This window comes from Aethalodelphis obliquidens, unplaced genomic scaffold, assembly GCF_003676395.1.
Source record: "Aethalodelphis obliquidens isolate GAN/ISIS:26980383/991018 unplaced genomic scaffold, ASM367639v1 scaffold18, whole genome shotgun sequence".
Taxonomy (NCBI): Eukaryota; Metazoa; Chordata; class Mammalia; order Artiodactyla; family Delphinidae; genus Aethalodelphis; species Aethalodelphis obliquidens.
Genome location: NW_020837962.1, coordinates 26,354,025 through 26,375,841, shown reverse-complemented (window position 1 = coordinate 26,375,841; position 21,817 = coordinate 26,354,025). Strand labels below are relative to the sequence as shown.

Here is a 21,817-nt window from a genome sequence, read left to right as displayed (position 1 = left end):
GGAGAGGTGTGGATAGTGACCTGTGCTTGCACACAGGCTTCTTGGTGGCTGCAGCAGCAGTTTTAGCGTCTCATGCCGGTCTCTGGTGTCCACGCTGTTAGCCGCGGCTCACTCCCAACTCTGGAGCTCGTCTAGGCAGTGCTCTGAATCCTCTCTCCTCAGGCACCATGAAACAATGGTCTCTTGCCTCTTAGGCAGGTCCAGACTTTTTCCTGGACTCCCTCCTGGTTAGCTGTGGTGCACCAGCCCCCTTCAGGCTGTGTTCACACAGCCAACCCCAGTCCTGTCCCTGGGGTCTGACCTCCGAAGCTGTAGCCTCAGCTCCCAGCCCCCACCCGCCACAGCAGGTGAGCAGACAAGCCTCTCGGGCTGGTGAGTGCTGGTCAGCACCATTCCTCTGTGCAGGAATCTCTCCGCTTTGCCCTCTGCACCCCTGTTGCTGCACTCTCCCCCGTGGCTCTGAAGCTTCCCCCCCTGCCCCCCGCCCCGTCTCCACCAGTGAAGGGGCTTCCTACTGTGTGGAAACTTTGCCTTCTTCACAGCTCCCTCCCAGAGGTGCAGGTCCCGTCCCTATTCTTTTGTCTCTGTTTTTTCTTTTTTCTTTTGCCCTACCCAGGTACGTGCCTTTTGGGAGGTCTGAGGTCTTCTGCCAGCATTCAGTAGATGTTCTGTAGGAGTTGTTCCACATGTAGATGTATTTCTGATGTATTTGTGGGGAGGAAGGTGATCTCCACATCTTACTCTTCTGCCATCTTGAAGGTCTCTCCCCATCATACTGTTAAGCCAAGGACTTACTAAATATTGAGGAAATGGAACCTCAGAAGGCTTCATACTTGCTGCTCTGAACGTTTGACATGGAATCCTCCTTCAACAATATTGGTCCCTAAACCCGGGTCTCTACCTGAGTCCTTCAGAGAAACTTAACTGAGAGGGAAGAGGTGAATAGCAAGGCACTATCAGGTCAGAGAACCATAATCATAGACAATTACTTTTAACACAATTTCAGCCACTTAACTTTTTCAAGAGGATCTTGGAAGGCTGGCATGTATACCCACAAGTCATTTCCAAGGGAATTGCTGCAGGCAGACACGAACAGCCAAACACTGTTTTGAAACAAATCAGTTCTTTTCTTGGGAAACTATATACTTCATCATATTCTAATTTCTTTAAAAACTGGTCATTACAGACTGAATTATATGTTAACAGTTATTCATTATCTTCAGATGAAGCTGATCCTAAATATCCCGGATAATCAAGCATCTTTTACACATGTTTTGTAAAATTCTGATATAATGAACCCTGTAATATAATCATAATTATACCTAATAAATTTATAAAGGGAAATCATTTTAATATTTTTATTCATCTATTTTGTAATTATTAAGTTTTAAGAATATTATGTTTACCTCTTAAGTATGATTAATATTGACCAGGGGAGACAAAGAGTAGATGTTTGTTGTTTTAATTTTATTCCTATTTAATTTGTGTCTTTTATAAATTCCAGGAAATTATTTTGAATCAAGTGGTGCTTTATTAATAAATAAACATACTTATTATGTATTTATTATGAATTTAATAGATGAATCACGACAAAGACCTTAAGTTTCTTTAGTTCAGAATTCCTTAAAGACTAAATCCAGCACCACCATAATCTGTTTTATTTCTAAATATAAGTGTACTAGAAGTTTCAGAGTTAATACCCAAGGTTTAGTCAGTATTATTAAGTAACTCCTTCCTAAGAATCAGTTATAACTGGTGTGTGTGAGGCTCCTGATGTACAGTCAAGATTTTAAATCTTGAGAGGAAAAGAACATTTTAGAGCTTTATGTATTAGTCTCGTCCTGGTATTTGTTCTTGCCAGGAATTCTGGTGGAAAACATGGACATAGAAATTGATTTATGTGAAAAAAATAATTTTAATGTCATCTTCTCTTTACTTTCAACATTTTTCTTGAGTATAAAAATTATAGTCACTGTAAATGTTAAAATACAGAAAGTATTAAAAAAATAAAAATCACCTAAAATTATGTCACCACAATGTAACTACTGTTTGTACAATATTTTGGTGTATATTTTTCTTGTCTTTTTCCTCTATTAAAAAGTGTGTGTGTGTGTGTTTGTGTGTGTGTAAGGAACGTGTACATAACACATAAAAATTTGGATCATACTTGCAAACAATTTTGTAACCAGCTTTTTTACTTGCTTAATAATATATTGAGAACATTTGTATTTGCTTGCCGAGAGTTGTGAATATTTTTAGAAACTATTCTAAATTTGCTCTTGTTCAGCAAAGAACTATTCATTGAAAGCATTATTTTTAATGGGCACAGAATATTTAAATACTATCGTATATGTAACCAATTGCTTACTGTTGTTCATATAAAGATGACTTAAATAGCACAGCAGTGCTATTCCCCATAAACAGCACAGCAGTGAGAAAGTATCTTTGTACATAGATTCTGTATACATTTTCAAAGCTATAGAAATGTATTGCAAAATTCTTTTTCATCAAACTATACAAGAATGCCCTTACCTCCAACCCTGCACATTGCCTATTATCATTTTCTTAGTCCTGCACCCTTTATATGCTTTTTAAAAAGGTTATTTAATGGCTTGATAAAAATGGAGTTATTTTTAGCAAATGGAGAAATTGTCATTAATGATGCAATATATCAGTGTCAAATTAAATTCTTACTGGAAGTAGAGCCATTTATTTAAAGGCTCTGGATGATCTGCTGTAGCTGTACTTCTGTTTTTAGAAATATAAGGGTTACCTTATTTAAAGATTGAGGAGCAGGACGTTGAAATGTGCTTGATGGAGTCAACTAATTGACTTTTTCGTCAGTGGAATTTTTATCCCAACCCTCTGTGTTCTGGGAAACAATGTTGGTTGTTCTCAACATGGGGTCATTTAAGGCCATGGGTTATTTGGTTTAATGGGATTTATATGGTTGGATAGGGAAGGGATTAATTCTTTATGGAACTTTTTTGTTGTAAGGTGGAAGGTAAAAGTTTCACTTAAGAAAATCCATAACTGAGCCATGGTGCCTGTTTGTTTACTTGAAAGCTGTATGTTATCAAGTGGAAGCAAACGCCTTTTCAGACGAATTCATTTGTTCACAAATAGAAACAAAAAGTGGAGAACGTCTTGGTTGGCTTGGGGGAAGTTGCAGGGTTTATTTAAAGTTCGTATTTATTGCTGAGGTGCAAAATTGTTAAATGGCATTTGGATCCAGGGGAAAGATATACTGTAGAAATTACTTTTCAAGGGGTATTGGAATAGAAGGACAGGAGTTATCTGAGTTCATTTCTAGATGAAATTCTATTCTACTTTTCTTTCTGTCTTTCTTCGATTCAGTTGAACAAACACATGTTGAATGCCCATCCCTCAAGGCAGAGCTGTCCTTTCTCCTTTTCAGATTGATTTGGCAACTTGCTGTGCCCAGCTTCAGAGGGCCCACTGTATTTGTTTCCTTGAGCTGCTGTTAAAAAAGTTACCACAAACTAGTGGCTGAAAGCAACAGAAGTTTATTCTCTCATAGTTCTGGAGGCCAGAAGTCTGAAATCAAGGTGTCTGCAAGACCACACGTCCTCCAGGCTGGAGGGAAGAACCCATGCTTTGCCTCTTCCAGCTTCTGGTGACTGCCAACACTCCTTGACTTGTGGCTGCATCACTCCAATCTCTGCCTCAGTGGTCACATTGCCTCCCCTTTCGTCTGTGTCAAATCTCCCCTCCTCCCTTTTACAAGGACACTTGTGATAGCATTTAGGACCCCCTGGGAAGATCTAACAGAATCTCTCCATCTTCAAGATCCTTAACTTAATCACATCTGCAAAGTCCTTTTTTGCTATATAAGGTAATGCCTATAGGTTTCAGATATTAGGATATAGGTATCTTTTGGGGGCTGTGATTCAGCCTGCGATACCCAGGACCTTAAATATACCTGATCTCATGTACATCCCCCTGTCTGCTCTCTACCAGAACATGAGGCATAGGTCCAGAAACAAAAAATTATTTGCCAAAGTTTTGACCCAACTGGCCTGGGGAGAAGAGTTGACTCCATAATTGAGCTAGCATATCTGGGATAGGTAGTCTGGTAAGCTTTGAAGACCACCTTCTAGATAGCAGATTTAAAGATGCGGGGCAGAGCAGACCAGCAAACAAAGAGGTGCCCTTCCTCGGTTCACCCCAACTGAATGGGTGAGTGGATGGAAAGCCATCTGCTTGGGTGATGGGCACATCCTCCTTGAGTATTTGGATCCCCACAGCTGACCTGAGCTCCCTGGTGGTCCTCCCCACTAACGCTTTCAGTCCCTCACCATCTTTAGAAGGAGCTTTTTGCCACTTGTTCTGAAACGAGGTCTTCTAGCGACTCCCTCTCTCTCTCTGGTCCCCTCCCTGCAACCCTGGGAGTTTTTCCTCTGTCGCCAATGTAACAGCTAATCCATTTCAGTTGCGTAAGAATTTAGAAACAAGGAGACTATTTAAAAGCCCACTGGCCTCCCTCCAGTAGTCACTCAAGGTGTTTACTCTGGAAAAAGTACCGAGTTCTATATCCATTCTTTGTGTAAATTCTCCTTTACTTCCCGTGTTCCTTAAGAAGGACACTTTCCTGTGGGCTCTGTGGGGTGAGGTAATGTTCTTCCAGGAGACAACTGAACCATGAAGTATCTTGTAAATGAGACCTTAGAAGGCCAGCCAGAGAATTTGAGGAGAGGAGCCTTTGGCATTGCAGTGAAAGCGTTTTGTTTTTTGTTTGCTTTTTGGTTTTTTACCAGTTAGCTGTGGGTGGAGCTTTGAGATCATTGCAAACAGAGTGGCCAGTTCCCCGCTCCCTGACTTTTAAAAGAAGTAACTATTTGTCCTTTTAACTTTTTCTGGAGTCAGTTGGATTGTGACACATACCTCATTTATTCCTGTTTAATAATCAATTACCTGGATCAAACTGCTATTAAACATGACTGGCTGGGCCAATGTTTTCTGGTCTGCAGGTCATAGTTGTACCATCTACATAAAATAAGCCAGTCGCTGCCCCTAATGCCAGACCTGAGGAAGTATTTCTGAGACAATTCAAGGAGCAGTCCCCCTCCCCCCAAATCCTGTTTAAAACTGGGAAAATTCAGGATACTCCAATGTCATTTTTCTGAAATGCCATCTAACTTTTTCAGAAATCCAAAGCTCAGGAAAAGTAAGCAGTGAGGTGAGCTCCTACCTCTACTGTCAACCTCTTTAGAGATTAAGGTCACAATTACCCTCCTCTTTGCATTAGCTCCCACCAACATCCTTCACATAATTAGACCATTATGATGAAATTAGTATCCAAGGTAGACATGAATATTTTAATAGTAAGGATAGTAGTGAAATCAGAGAAACATCAGGTACTGAGGACGTCTGCCGTGTGTCCTTTTGATCCTGGGAGAACCGGAGTTAAGCCAATGAAAGATGATACAAGTTGATATAAGCTGTCTTTTAATTTCATTTTTGGTGTGAGCATTTCATATTGCAAGCCCCTTGTTGCTATTCCCTCTACAATAAAACCAAAGGAAATATTGAAAGGGATGGTTGGCAGGAGTGGAAAGATCATAGAACACATAAAGTCCTGCAGAGGAGAGGTGTTTTGCTCACCGGGAAGCCACCATGTTGTTTCTTCATCCTTCTTTAATGCTAACACTTAGGTCCCTGTAGTTGACTCATCTTATTATAGGTCACTGAACAACACGTCCATGATAGCCTGAGGCGGGGTCTGCAGGTCCGTTTTTCTCTGCAGATCTGTTTTACGACATAGAAGGCAGGAATGCACATCACTGCACTAGAAGCTTGCTTTGACACTGCCTTGGGTGGAGGGGCTGTGTTTGTGGACACTGAGAAATGGGCATGGAAAGACACAGAGAGAGGCAGACAAAGAGGAACAGAGAAGTAGAGAGAGAGAGGAAGAGAGACCCAGTCACAGCCATTGTGGGAGACTGAGACATGGACCAGCCTACTCACAGATGGACTCTCTTCTCCCACTGGCATGGCTTGTCTGCCTTGGCTTTCCATGGGAGGCCTTGGTACTGACGAATAGAGGGCTGCTTCCTGCCTCAGTCTGGGCTGGTTAGAATGCCCTTCATGCTTTGATCAGTTTTTAGCCTGGTCAGTAATAAATATTGGATGAGTTCCTCCTTCAAACACCTGTGGTTGCCATTGTGAAGAAACTATCTTGAAACGTGACCTAATGTGCTCTTCGTCTGCTTTAAATTATTTGGGACTAAAGATTCATGCGTCTGCCTATCTGTGTGATTTCAACTTTTTTTTTTTCTTTTTGAAATTTGCATTATTTTTTATTTACACAAGCAGCACATGAACACAGGAATATATTCCCATAATAAAAAAGTCCAGGACAGAGATAACATGAAAGATATCTTGACTTTCAGCCCCAAGCTTTGTTCCCTCCCCAGAAGTAAGCAGAGTCATAAATTTGCAAGGTTCTTTCCAAACTTTTTAATAATGTATTTATATGCATGAATATTTACCTAGAAAAATATATAGTTTTGCCTTGTGTGTGTGCGTGTGTGTTTACTACACAGTTCATGTCATTCTGTGGCTGTGTATTTAGGTAAATGGTGTCACACTGTTCCTATTCCATATTACTACATGGCTTGCTGCAAAAACGTGGTTTTCATTTAATGGTATGTGTTAGAGGCTTTTCAAGTTCAGCTTCACATCACCTTGTAATGTGTACATGTATTAGACTTTGCTCCTTAGTGAATCACATTGATTGTTTTCAGCGTGGAAACATCCCAAATTATTCTTTCAGTAACTTTCTGGAATAGATTGGTTTATATTTTAGCAGAGGTTTTTCTCTGTGAGAATAAGCTCTAGGGTTGGTTGGTTGGTTGGTTGGTTTCTTATTAACCCTTTGTGGTGTCATTGTCAGAGTCTGACAAGACACTTGTGAAATGAGTTGGGTAGTAGCTTTATTTTATTATTATTATTTTTTTTATGTCCTAGAAAAAATGTAGGTACACAGGATTTACCTTTTCCTAGAAGATTTGGTAGAACTCACCTGTAAAATCATCTGGGCCTAATCTTTTACTATTTTTTCAATTTCTCCCAAGATTACTGGTCTGTTTAAGCGTTCTGCTCATTTGTTGAGCCAAATTTATTTTAACTTTGAAAAACATCCACTTGAAGTTTTCAAATATTTTGGTTAAAGTTATACATAGCATCTCTTATGGTGTTCACCTTCTCTCTGTATTTACACTCCACCTTTCATCATGGATATTGTGAGTTTACGGTTCTTCCTCATCCTCCTTCCTACCCCAACTCTCTCTCTGTCTCTCTCCCCAATACCTGCCAAATTTTATCTAATATATGCATATTCAGAAAATAATTAACTTTTACCAGTCATTATTTTATTATTTGGGGTTAGGTTTTAATGTATATATAGTACTCCCATCTTTCATTTCTAAGAAGTTTATAATTTCTGCTTTGACTATTCTGCTCAAATCAAGAATTATTTAGAAGTGTGTATGTTTATGTTTAATTCCTATGTGTGTAGGTTTTACACACTCTCTATCATTAATTTATAAGTTGGCCCAGTCATGGTCAGTAAGCATGGCCACTGTAATTTCTGACTCTTGAAAAGTACTGAGATTTTCTCCGTGGCCTAATCATGATCAGATTTTGAGATTGTTATATGTGTTTGGGGAAGCCGGGTACAAAGAGAGAATGAAGGAAAGATATATGTGTGGGGGGGGGGCTAAACTCATTAAGTAATATATTTAAATTATGTTAACTTGAGTCATTTAAATTGTTTTGGTTAAATTTGTGTGATTTTCAAATCCTCAATATTCTTCCGTTAATTTCTGAGAATCATTATCTCCTAATATGTTTGTGACTTTGCCTGTTTCTCTTTGTATTTTCAGTTTTTCAATCTATGTTTTGATGCTGTGTGGTCACATATCTAATGTTAATGACTTGAAAAATTTTGATCACCCCTTCTCTTAATATGACATATCACTGTCTCTTGCTTTTTTCCTTGAAGTCTATTTTGTCTAACATTATTAGTGTTACATCTAACATTATTAGTGTTACATCTGGTCCTTTCCCAGCGTGTGCCTATTATATCTTCTTTTCATCCCTTCATTTTCAAACTTCCTATATAATTTTTATTTTATAAATATTTCTGGTAAACAACTATAATGTTACCTAATTTGAAAGCCTCTGTCTTTTATAAATGGATTTAGCCAAATCATATTTATTACAGTTAGTAATACATTTACTTTCTGTTTTCCAGTTATTGTGTGTTCTTCTTTTTTCCCTCTCCCTTCCCACATCTTTTATCTGTTTCCTTTTTAAAGGAGGCTCACATTTCTTCGTTCTATTTTTTCCCTCATTTATTTGCAAGTTATACTTTCCATTTAAAATTTTCTATTAGGAAAATTATTAAATTTTTAACACTCATAATTGATCTTCTATTTTTCTGCCAATATCTAGAGTTTTAACTACCTATATTGCACTCCCTAAAATGTTTTTTACCTCCCTTTGTTCCATATTTCCTTGCCTCCAGCACCTACCTGTGTTGATATAATCTGGAATTTGGATGCTAGATTGTAATTTCTATATCTTCTTCTTTTTGTATAATACATAAGACTTAAGAGTAAAATTTGTCTCTTTTTTAAACTTCTTTCTTCTTTCTTTCTTCCCTTCTTTCTTCCTTCCTTTCTCCTTCCTTTCCCCTTCCTTCCTGCCAGCCTTACTTCCCATATCTCTTATTTTTCTATATTTCTTTTTCTTCTTGACAGAATATATAATACATTAACTCTTTCAGAGTAGGTTATTAAACCGTTTTGATACCTTGAAAGTCTGTAAATATATCTTCTCCTAACAATTAAACCATTATTCCATTGGTCACAGAGTTTCTAGTCCACAGTTACTTTCCCTCAAAACTTTGCAGTTATTGCTCTGCTGTTTTCTCATGTGTAATACTCTGATGTTGTGCCTGATTCCATGCTGATTGCCATTCAATTCTAAATTGTCTTCTCTCTATGCATCTCTGAGAAATTTCATAACTTCTCTTCATATTGCTTGTTCTTAGTCACCTCAAGGAATGTTTAGGTGTGTGTATCTTTTTCCCCCATTTATACCTAGTGCATCACTGGATTTTTTCACACTGAGAGCACAAATATTCAGATTTCAGAAATGTTTTTCTACTATTCCTTTAATTGTTCCCATTTTTCCATTGGCTTTACTTTCTCTCCTTCTAATAGAAGATATCCTTCTATAAGGTGGTTTTCGAATCTTCTGTTTCCATTTTCCATCTCTCTTAATTTTTCAGTCATGCTTTCTGTTTCTTTTTGTGTTGTATTCTGTGATAATTCCTTGGCTCAGCACTTCATATGAATTCTCTTTACAGTGCAGGTCACCTATTTATTAGGAGTTTGACTACAACAATCTTTTTAAAATTTCTAGAATCTGTAGTTAATTGTGTTTTGGGAAGAGAATGCACTCTTTCCTCCCTCTGAGGATATCAGCCATCCTTAAGTCAAAGCCAGATTCTGTTTGTCCTGTTAACTCTGTTTTCTTGGGTGTAAGTTCTTCTATTTACTGTGTTTGGTGTCTGCCTTCCCTGTTCTTTGCATTGCTCAAATATTTGGTGATTATTATTGGTGATTCTTTTCATTTAAGATGCCCTGTTTATAGCTATTGAATGCACACCATGGTGCAGGATGCTAAGAAGGGTGGGTAAAAGGAACATCCAGTTCTTCCTAAGTGTAGGCAGCCACTCTGGACAATGCCAGTCTCCCTTCAATGTCATACTCACTGCCTATGCTACAAAGCAGACATTCTGTTGTTCACTGCATGGCCCAAGGGAGGAGGGGGTGAGAGAGGGCTAAAGACAGGACCAAGAGAAATAAAAATTACAGCTACTGCTACTTGATTCTACAACCCCATCACCTGTCAACTCCCCCTGGCCGTGAGTTCACCTTGTGGTGGAGGCTTGTAGAACCTCTTGCTCTTTACAGCAGTCCTCTGCTATATGTAGGTTTAGGTGTGTGGTTTTTTTCTTTTATCTGATGACATCAGATTTTATATATACATAATTATTTTATAGGATTTGAAGAGGAAGGGGGAAGCTTCCCAAACAATCACCAAATGATCACCAAACAACCAGGAGAAGGGAATTCAGGGTCAGATGAAGGGAAGAAGAAAAAAAAAAAGACAATTTATGGACTTAGTCCATGTGTATGAAGAAAAGCTTTTGCAAACACGTAAATATAAAATGATTAACCTTTGATCTTCACTTGTTTTTTAATTGTGTTCACTAATGAGATACCCTTTTTCATTTTCAGGTCTTAAATATAATCATGGCCAAACCTTATGAATTTAATTGGCAGAAGGAAGTTCCTTCGTTTTTGCAAGAAGGAGCAGTTTTTGACAGATACGAAGAGGTAAAGAAGCGTTATTAATCGTTTCTCTCAAAACATTCTTCTAATTATTTCATTTTAATCACAGTATTGAGTAAATAGTCTTTGACATAAGTAAGAATATCCTGGAGATTTATAAGTTGGAATATTTGGAAAGAGTCAAAGTTATGAGATATAATAATAATGATAATAATACTATAATTTACTGAGCACTCTCCCTGTGCCAGATATAATAATAATGATGATACTATAAATTATTATGTGCTTACTGTGTGCCAGACAACTTTCTAAGCACTTCCTGTGTATTATTTGTTCAATTCCTTATAATAACCTTATAAGGTTGTTGCCATTATTATGCTTGTTTTACAGATGAGTTTCATGGAGTAATAGTTTTTGCTTAACGAAGTGCTTCTGTCAGGCTTTCCTCATGACACTTTCTATTTGTCATAAATGTAGTATTGATTGGATTTTGTGCTGGTCACGTGCATTGCTCGTCTCATTTATACACATCAGCTTGACCAAAGCTTTGCGTGCCTCTGCTTCTATTATTTATTGCTTGTGCCCTTGCAAGGTGGTGATGGCTCCAGGCTTTCTAGAAACGAGGGGCTTGGGGCCACCAGTCTGTTCAGAAGGTTTAGGACAGAGAGTGGAAGCCTCCTTTGCATTGTTAACATGTTGTTTTTCTTAGAGTTTACTTGAATTTGAGGTGACTTGTGGAGGGGTGTGTGATGATACTGTGTTGCCTCTAAGGCGAAGTAAGATGCAAAACTTGTTCAGACTTCATGCAGAGTCAGAGTTGGTTCCCTTCAAAATCAGTGGAACGTATGTGGCTCATCGTGGTGGCCTCCCAGGGGTTCAGATCATCAGGCCTTTTCGTGAGGTCTGTGGGCTGACACAACTCACTTACTGGTTGACTTGGTTTTTCCAAAATATGTATCATAATACTCTGTAGATTTATACCATAGTTGTTTTGTGTAAACAGAATTGAGAAAGGCAAAGGATAGACCCAAATGTAGTCAGTATTCTTCATATTGAATTAAAGTATTGTGGTGACAGCTATCTATACTACTGAAACTTTATTGCTTCCCTGAAAGAACAGCATTCTGCTATAAGAAGAAACAAAACAATTTTCTACCACCTGGAGGCAACCACTGTTAACTCTTTTGCAGTTTTCTTCTAGTCTTTTTTCTAATTGTTTTTCCTCTTCCATAGTTGTCATCATAGAGTAATCTTGAAAATACATATCAGAACCTCTTCTTCCTCTATTTAAAAGCTTCCATGACTCCCTCTTATAGGATAAAGATGACTCATCAGAATGAAATACAAGGTCTTCCATAATTTGTCTCCTGCCTAATTCTACAGCCTCATTTCCCACCAGTTTTCTACAAACACTCTCTGCTTTAACCCTAAGAATACGCTTAGAATTCCCCCAATAAACTATTCTATTTCATGCTTTGTGCTTACCGCTGCCTTTTCCTGAAAGGCACTTATCCTTCCTTGTTTGACTAGAAAACTCCTATTTATCCTTCAGAACCCAGATGAGAAATCTTTACTCTTTGATATCTCCCTTGACCCATTTGATAAGAATTGATCACTCGTTTGTGCTACCACTAAACTACCCTTGCACATACTACACTGCACTCACATTTCATTTAATGTTTTTGTCTTTCCTAGTATACTATGAGTTTCTTGAGGTCAAGGACCATATTTTACTTATCTTTTTCTCTCCAGGGACTAGCAGAATGCCTACAATTGCCAAATTCACTGTAAATATCTAGTATCAAAAGGGATTTTTAAAGGACATGGAAGCAACCTAAGTGTCCATCGACAGATGAATGGATAAAGATGTGGCACATATATACAATGGGATATTACTCAGCCATAAAAAGAAACAAAATTGAGTTATTTGTAGTGAGGTGGATAGACCTAGAGTCTGTCATACAGAGTGAAGTAAATCAGAAAGAGAAAAATAAATACCATATGCTAACACATATATATGGAATAAAAGAAAATGGTTCTGAAGAAGGGGGAGGACAGGAATAAAGATGCAGACATAGAGAATGGAATTGAGGACGGGGGAGGGGGAAGGGTAAGCTGGGATGAAGTGAGAGAGTGGCATGGACATACGTACACTACCAAATGTAAATAGATAGCTAGTGGGAAGCAGCCACATAGCACAGGGAGATCAGCTCCGTGCTTTGTGACCACCTAGATGGGTGGGATAGGGAGGGTGGGAGGGAGACACAAGAGGGAGGAGATATGGGGTATATGTATAACTGATTCACCTTGTTATAAAACAGAAACTAACACACCATAGTAAAGCAATTATACTCAAATAAAGATGTTATTAAAAAAAAGGGGAGATTTTAGATACAATTGATTCCAACTAAGTTTGGTTTTATTATAGTTTGTTCATTTTCTTGATAATTGAAATGGTGAGAGGTCCTTGAGACCTGTGTGGAAAGCTGTACTTCAACACATTCAAAATATTACAGTAAATCATATCTAATTTTCATCTTTTAAATTAAAAATTATTGATATCAACAATTTGAGAGTTCAAGCCAAATGCAATTAAGTGCACTTGACTACTTTTGTCCACTTTACACAACTTGGCAAGAAGGCCAAGGGCTAACTTAGAGGCATTTCCAAGCCTTTTCTCCCAGGTAACTCAGGTCTAGGTTGAGTACCAGCGCCACCATGATGATGGCCATTGCCCTTCATTTTAAGCTGGCGAGTGACATCTCTCCCTGAATCTGCTAGAGTATCCCAAAATATTTGTGGTTTTCTGAGGCAGTTTCCCAGGCTCTGGAAATCTATAGGATAATTAAAGAATACTTCCTGGCTTCCAGTTCCTCAGAGAAGGTCATTTTGAAGAGATTAAATGTAATCACTGGCTGAGTATCTCTTCTGCTGTCATATAAGCAGAAACCAGTTAGAGAAAGAGTACTATTTTTTGATAAAGTGAAATGTGATTTGATGAACTAGAAGTTTATCATCATTGAATCATTTTTATTTCTCATGATTTTTTTTGGTTATTAATCATCATAACTCACTTATATTTAGAAAATACTGATGACTTGCACTTCTAAAGGCATTTACTTTTCTTCCAGGTTCCTCTGAAAATGAGGTAAAGCTAGGAAAGAAATCTTAACAAGTATTAAATACAATCTCGCTAAGCTTTCAACTTTCTTAAGTGCTATTTTACTAGGATTATAAGCAAAAAATTTTCAGCTTCATAAAGTAAATAATGCCTCTTCATAAAACATATCAAACTGGTGTTGACCTTAAAAATAAAAGTTATTTTATCAGCAAAAATGTGTTTATTTAGGAATAGCAGAGGAGTTGCAATTCAGGACAAGCAAGCTATAGCAAAAGCCATAGACAAGTCCATAGAACAAAGGAGGGGAATATTATTGTAGAGAGAGAAAGGAGGAAGTCAGGAGGGGTTGTTTTGAACAAAAATCCATGGGAGAAAAGTGCGAGTTCAGGGAGCTGGCGGGTTACTCAGGGGCTGAGTTGCTGGGCTAGTCAGTATCTTGTGGGAGATGCCACGCACTTCTTTTCCTTTTGGGGGCCTGGAATTCATGATTCTTTCCTATTGATGATTCTTCTCTGGGGTCTGTAACTGATAATTCTTCCCATAGTTGATGTCCAGTGGTACCTTGTGAGAGCTTCTCCTTCTAGCCTCCTGACTCCATTTTAGTAAGGTTTCCCTTTATTAATTTTCAAACCAGAAAGCCAAATAGTGTTTCAAATGGGGCTGTAGCCAGTTGTTCTTATTACAGCTGACCTTTGAATAACACAGGTTTCAACTGCATGGTCCACTTTTATATGGATTTTTTTCAATAAATACCTATCACAGTACCACACAATCCTCAGTTGGCTGAATCAGGGGATGCGGAACCACGGATATGGAGGGTTGACTGTAAAAGTTATATTCATATTTTCAACTGCACTGGGGTTGGCAGCCCTGAAACCTCACATTGTTCAAGGCTCAACTGTATTTCCCTATTTTGTAAGATTTAGTTCTTTAGAGTCACGGCCATTAAAATTTTCAAGGCACCAAATATAAACAGAGAAGGTTTGTTTCTACAGTTTTTTGCATGAACAGCAGGGAGAAGTGACAGCTGACAGCAAGTGGGAGGAACAGGAATTAGAGAAAACACAACCTGATCATCCCAAAAGTGCCACGGCAAAGGGACCATTTGTGAAGGGGCATAAACGCCTTCAGCACCATATGGCAACTAACATTATCATGACGGTCTGAAGGATCGGGCAAACATTAAATTGTGTTCCACATATTGGTTTAAAGAAGGCAGGGAAGTGTTTTAATCAGTGGGTGAGCATTCACTAGGTCAGAAAAAAATAGCATTTACTAACCACTGTTTTAAAAATATGTATTATTTTGCCAATAAATGCAACTAGTGCAACTGTATTTAAGCATTATTTTATTATTCCTGCTGAGGGATTTCTTCTGAGGTAGCCCAAAATTTCAGGAACTGCAGCCTGCATTGTAGCCTCTGATTGTATTCTCCTGCCACTTCAAAAGCTGTTTTTAATCTAACTTTACTTGACTTTTAAGTTACTTACATGAAAAATATATTTCGTTTCCTAAGTGGTACAAGTGGTGTAAAAATCTTTAGACATTTTTCTATCACAGAGGAGAGAAACAGCAGTGATTTTTAAAACCCATGCAGCCCAAATGTCTCTAACTCAACTGGCATCCTGACTTGCCTTTCATGTCCTTATTTTTTTTTAACATCTTTATTGGGGTATAATTGCTTTACAATGGTGTGTTAGTTTCTGCTTTATAACAAAGTGAATCAGTTATACATATACATATGTTCCCATATCTCTTGCCTCTTGCGTCTCCCTCCCTCCCACCCCTCCAGGCGGTCACAAAGCACTGAGCTGATCTCCTTGTGCTATGCGGCTGCTTCCCACTAGCTGTCTACCTTACGTTTAGGTAGATGTATATATGGTAGTGTTTAGGTAGATGTATATATGGTAGTGTATATATGTCCATGCCTCTCTCTCACTTTGTCACAGCTCACCCTTCCCCCTCCCCATATCCTCAAGTCCGTTCTCTAGTAGGTCTGTGTCTTTATTCCTGTCTTACCCCTAGGTTCTTCATGACATTTTTTTTTCTTAAATTCCATATATATGTGTTAGCATATGGTATTTGTCTTTCTCTTTCATGTCCTTATTAAAGGGCTGAAGACCCCATCCCCTGGCTATTCAGGGCTCACCCCAGCCTTTCCTAGAATTCCTAGGTGCCTACGGCCGCCTTGTGATCACTCAGCTCCTCAATGCCTTCTTACCTCTCTGTTCCCAGGACTGTTCCCTGCTCTAATTTCTCTCCCTAAACCCATTATATCACTGAACCTCAGGAACAAGGATGTTGTGTGAAATAGGCTTTTAGTAAAAATTTGGTGGTAGCAGAGGAGAATTACAGCATGCAGTAGGAGACAATAGGTATCATGAGGAATAAATTTCAGAGGTCAGCAGGGCAACAGGTGTCTCTCTCATTGCCTTCTTTTTGCCCCACTCTTCCACCAAGAAGCATTTTCCTGTTTCTTTTCTTTTTTGATCTCTCCCTCAGAATCCTTTTCTAATACACCCTTTTCCTTTTTCCCATATGCCTCTTATTCCAATTAGAAACAAACAAAAAAAACCAACAAAAAACCAACTCCCTCTCAAACCAAGGAGGAAAATGGGAAATTCTGGTCCCTTCTCATCCTGAGAAGTGTGGTTCCTTGTCCAGCTGAAACTCTCCCATCCAGACTCTCCTGAGACCTCCGCTTTTGCGTAACTTTGAAGGGCAATGGATATACTTAAACACACAAAAATTTTAAAGACCTTTCTCCCTTGAAAGAAAAGTGGTCTGTCGTCCTTCTAGAGAAGTGGTCACCAGCAGAACTTTGCAGTGATGGACATGGTCTGTATCTGGGCTGCCTGTTACCACATGTGAAGAGGGTTGTGATGCACAGTTGGTAATCTCAGGGCTTTGTCCCCAACCTGTGCACAAAATCTAGACTGCACTTATTTTTCTTAGAGTGCGAGAGTTTCTCTTTAGCAAAATTAATTCAGTTTGGCATTTGGAAAACAAACAAACAAAACAACAACAACAGCAAAAGTGGCCAGTGAGACTGAGGAACTGAGGTTTTATCTTAATTAATTTTAATTAAAGCTTACATAACAAAATGTGGCTGGTGGCTCTCTTATTGGACAGCACAGTTTTCTAGACAATTAGCTTAAATTACAACCAGATTTTAAAATACCATCCTCTTTCCTCAGCATGCAGAAAGAGCTCTCAGTTTGCTTAACTGGGATCTGCAGTTTCATCAGCCACGTCTTCTTAGTGGCAGCCAGAGCAGCGATTTGAATGTTTTATAACTGACTTCCCTCCCCCACCACCCCACATCCCAAATCCCAGCTTGGGTTGGGCTGCCCCTTTTCCTCACCTGTGGGATTTTGTATCTGAGGCAGGCTGCCGGGTTGGAGTGTCATTTTCTGGAGAAGCCTTAGTCTTTATTACTAACCCCTCCCACTCACCACCCCCAAAACCCTCCCCTGCACACACACAGAAACGGAGCCCCTTGATGCTCACAACTGCTGCCAGGAAAACAGAAACAGTTATGGTAGCTGCCAATCCCAGAGGAATATGGAAGTACAGCATCAATAAAAGTTGAAGTGAAGCCAAGTGGGACAGGCCGAATTTGGCCTCTTTCCAAGGTAGCTCTGAAACCAAACTGTAGGACACTCAGTGAAGCTCCAAAAGGCCCAGGCACCCTACATACCCCAGGCTGCACATCGGTGAAGCAAATAATTTAACAAGTGTAATTTGCAAAAAACTAAAAACACATCCTCATAGAAAGTATTTTGACTGAAAGATTTATTTAGCTCCTCAGTGAGGATACCAGCAGGATGATAAGTCTAGTTATAAGAGCACTGGAGGAAAAGAGGAAAGGAAAGCTGCAACAAGCTTTGTCAATTAGATACAAAACCGGTTACTGCCCTGGAGGGTAATGAAACCATAACCCCTGAGGCTGTCTTTTCTACCAGACACAAATCACATGCATCCCTTACAGAACAAAAATGGCTGCAACTTATCTAGTTAACTTCAGAAAATCTGGGCCCTAAACTACAGTAAATAATAAGTCAAACAAAGGGGCATTCTTCTAGAGAAATAAATCATCCTTGGGTGGGTCTCTAGACAGCGTTCCTGTATAACATGGAAAGGACACATAGCCATCTTTTTATCTCATTCCCAGTTTTGGGTGATTTAAACTCAATTGCACCCACAGAGTTAGGATATCCAGCTCAAAAAGTAGAAAGTGGAATTGTAGCACATTATTTGTATTTACAGTGAAAGATTCTTACAGGGTCGTCATAATGATAACAATTCTGATAATATTTATTAGTCTTTCAATGTTTAGAGTCAACCTAATGGTAGACAAAATATTTAATTATTATTGACAAAACAGAATGAAAAATCTATTCACTTTGTCAGTGCAAAGTAAGGGTACAGACAAATCTTGGAAAGGAGAACTAGTTGGAGACACAGAGGAAAAACCAGAGGCTTAATATTCTCAGTGAGAGGAAATGTTGATAGTTAGTTGACGGTGCATGAAATAGAGGCTTCTGTCTATTATTTAAAGCCAATCACAAAACCAAAAAGAATGTGATTTCACATTTGGAAGGGAGAGGAGGGAAAGTAGGGAAATGAGTTAAATTGAGTTCCATTTCTGAGTTGTTATCCTAAGGAACCTATCAATATTCCTACGTGTGCCTGGTGGATAATTAGTTCAGTTATTCACTGTCTTGCCATGAGTCCTGCTTTCTTCAAGCTCCAGTCCCTACTAGAATTGGACATTTAAAACAAAACAAAAAATGTGTTATATCACTTTATTGTCCACCAAATTACGTCCAGATGTCTTGGTTTGATACTGCAGGCCCTCAGCATGTGGCCCCAGATGTCCTACCACCCTCACCCCCATGCTTTCCCCCCCACAGTCACATTGCAATGAGGAAGGTGGCAGATTGTACCCCTTGTGGGGTGAGGAGACCAAGGTGGGCAGTGGGTCCAGGGGACTGACCGAGAAGGCCTCAGAGAGCAAGCCCCCTTAGGTCTGCATATTGGTGGGTGAGTCCATTAGCGGATCAAAGGACAGCTAAGATGAGGGGACAGTCGAGCTCCTGCAAGGGCATGGGTGTGGGATGGGGGGCGTGGCTTGTCTGTCTGGGGTAGGAGGGCAGGTGGTGAAGGCAGGAGCTGCAGCTGCAGAGATGAGCAGTGTCCCACCATAAATGCTTTACTTTCCAGCCCAAGCATTGGCACTAGATCCTGAAGGCTCTAGGGACCCTTCGATGGATATTTTTTAGCAGGAAAGAGTGAGGTCTGAATATGACTGGAAAGTGGGTCTGGCTGATTAGTTGTATCTGGGAGGGTAGAGGTGGGATTGAATGGCTGGATAGACAGTCATTCAGACACATGGGAAATAAGAGGAGGGGTGGAAGATGGAAATGAATTAGAGGATTTTCTAACCTGGCGGATGTAGGTGAGGGAGAGTAAGAAGTGTAAAACAAGATTGGGATTTCCAGCCCAGGAAGCTGGGTGGGCTCTGATGCTGGCACAGAGAATGTCAGAGAAGGGGTAGTTTATGGATGTGCTTAGGTGGTTCTTCTTCATGAAATGAACGGTACTTATCACTGTATGTTCTGTTGTACCCCAGAAGCATTTTGCATATACAGAAATCACATAAGTTTTAGTTTAAAATAAACTGCACAAAAAGAGAATTGACAAACATAGTAAACTACCCAAGAGGCTGAACAAATGGATGCATTTTGTTCCTTCCTCCGTCCTCCACTCCCAGGGGTGCTGTTGGCATCCTGGCTGGAGTAGGCGTCGTGAGCAAGGGCATGGTATGAACAGAAGTCTGAGAAGTAGGCAGAAGCCTCGTTGCGTACAGCAGCAGTTCTGAAAGTGTGGTCCCCAAACCAGCATCATCAGCATCACCTAGAACTTTATCAGAAATGCACATTCTCAGCCCATCTCATAGATGAATCAGAAACTCCGGGAATGGGTCCAGCAGTGTATGTTTTAACTAGTCCTCTAAGAGACTTGGACGCACATCTGAGTATGAGGCTCAGTGGTCATAGGACCGGGATGGGGAGCTTGGATTTCTTTCTGAGTGTTATGGGAAGCCATTTTCAACAGAGACTGGCGTGATCTGGTTTACGTTCTGGTGACAGTTACTTTGGTAGCTGTGTGGAGAATGGATTTGTAAGGGGCGGGGTGCAAAGTGCACACCAGAGGTACAGAGTATGGTTAGAGAACACCAGAAGTTTAATTTAAGGAAGGTGAGCTGGAATCTTAGCCCTTCCTTTTACTTGGTGTATCTCTACAGGCAATTTTCTTAATATCTCTGTGCTAGAAAAGGGGAGCTAGGAAGGTAGGTGGGTCTGAAGAGTATGTATTATATTTCACCTAAGGATCCTATGATTCTACACCTACCCGCCTTCAGTTACCTCTCTCTTCATCATCATCTTGCGACCTCTTCCTCATATGGTAAGAAAGGTGTGGCCAGAGCCTGAGCACTTAATCACTTAATCACGCTGAAACAATCCGAAGCTGCAAGAGCTAGTATCAGCCGGGGTTTTGCAAGAACACCCAGACCTGTTCCTTCCTCTAGACCCTCCTTTGAAATAACAGTGCTAATAACATTATCTGCGCTCTCAGACCCCCCAAAGCTTAGAGACCATTGTCATCCAAGCAGGAAGTGTTTAAGGAAAGGTCTGTATGGTTTGCAAAATTCTGGGAAGTAAGTGCACTTGAAGACAAAAGACTCTGATTTGAGCCTTGACCCTGACATTTACAAGTTATGACCTTGGGCAAGTCCTTTCACCTGCCTTAGTGAGCTTAGTGGGCTTCTAGGGGCAGGAAATTGTGGGACGGTAAATACATGGTGAAACTAATGGAACATCAGGGTTATTTTAAGTAAGGTTTGTGCAGACACATCTTGGTGCTGACTTTCTTCTTCATGGCCACAAAACACCCTGGAGGGGGGCTATATGGAAGGCTTTATTTCTCAGAAGTTTCTGCTTTAATTAGATAAGGGAAGCTCTGACCAGGTTTCTTTCTGCATTTGTTGATTCTCAATTGCCTTCGGCTCAGAAAAATCCATATGCAAAGTGGCATATATTGGGATGGCACGTTCTAATTCCCTTCAGTGATTTAGGACAGCAACCATTTATGTAGTCTGAATCTGTGGGTCAGCCATCTGGGCTGGAATGGGCACACTCAAGTGTTTGCTGGTCCAACTGGGGGCTGGCTGATTTAGGATGGTCTTAGCAGGACCCTCGCATCTCCACCCCACCTGGTCTGTCATCCTCCTGCAAGCAGATGGAGCTTGTTCTTTCCTGCACACAGCCGAGTTTCTGCTGCATGCTGTAGACCAAAGTAAGTGGGGACATTGGGAGGGGCTGCAAAGTCACCTTGTGAGCAGCGAGATTCAGGGAGGGGTGAAGGAGTGTGTCCCTCTCTGCAGTCAACCACGGTTATTGTAGGTACTCTTTATGTAATCAATCATCTTGCATTGAAAAGGCACAGAACAGGGGTCAACACACTTTTTCTGTAAAGGACCAGATATTAAATATTTTAGGTTTTGCAAGCCATAGGGTCTTTGTCACAACTACTTAACTTTGTAGCATAAAAGCAGTCATAGAACATTCAACAATCTGTAAATGAATGAATGGGCTGTGTTCCAAGAAAATTTTATTTTCAAAAACAGGGCTGTGGTCTGCAGACACCTAGCTTAGAAGACGAATAATGATACATAGAAATGAATAACAAATTAGTTTGGATGGTGATGATGATACTTTCAGGTAATTACTTTTAGCTCAGTCATTTTCCCTTATGAATGTATTATTAAATTTTCAGTTTAGTCTTCCTCAATTTTGTTCCCTTTTCTCTATAACTGTATTGGCTTTTGCTGAATAGTCAGTTACTCTTGTCTAAGATGCTCCAGTTTTGTTTACTTGTTTCTGCTTACTCTTCTCACTTTTATGCTTTTTCCCTCTCTGTGAAGTTTCTTTGGGTTTACATTTCTTCATTTCTTCACAAAGGTAGAAGATAACTCTATTCCCTGGAGGAATAGGAGCATCTCACCCATGAAATGGTGTCTGAGTCAGTCTCATGGAAAACTCTAATACTTGAGATTCATGCTATTCAAGGGTGTAGGAAGGACTTATTTGTGGGAAGATGAGACACGCATCCACTAGGAAGCTAGAGAAGGAAATCCGGGCGGGCGTTCAATTTACAAGGAGCTGGTGAAAACAAAATGAAGCAATACAACACAAAAAGAAAGTGTATAAATAATGAGTAAATCAAATATAAGGAGCTAGCT

At 39.7% G+C, this 21,817-nt stretch overlaps 1 protein-coding gene across 1 annotated transcript in view; it reads left to right on the top strand.

The window, feature by feature from the left end:
• PLCB4 (phospholipase C beta 4) overlaps window positions 1-21,817 on the top strand; it is a 420,273-nt gene that overhangs the window by 253,546 nt on the left and 144,910 nt on the right. Inside the window, exon 3 of the mRNA XM_027118190.1 lies at window positions 10,335-10,433. Within this exon, the coding sequence (XP_026973991.1) occupies window positions 10,350-10,433 (84 nt within the window). The 5' untranslated portion in view covers window positions 10,335-10,349. The remainder of the gene's footprint in view (window positions 1-10,334; window positions 10,434-21,817) is intronic.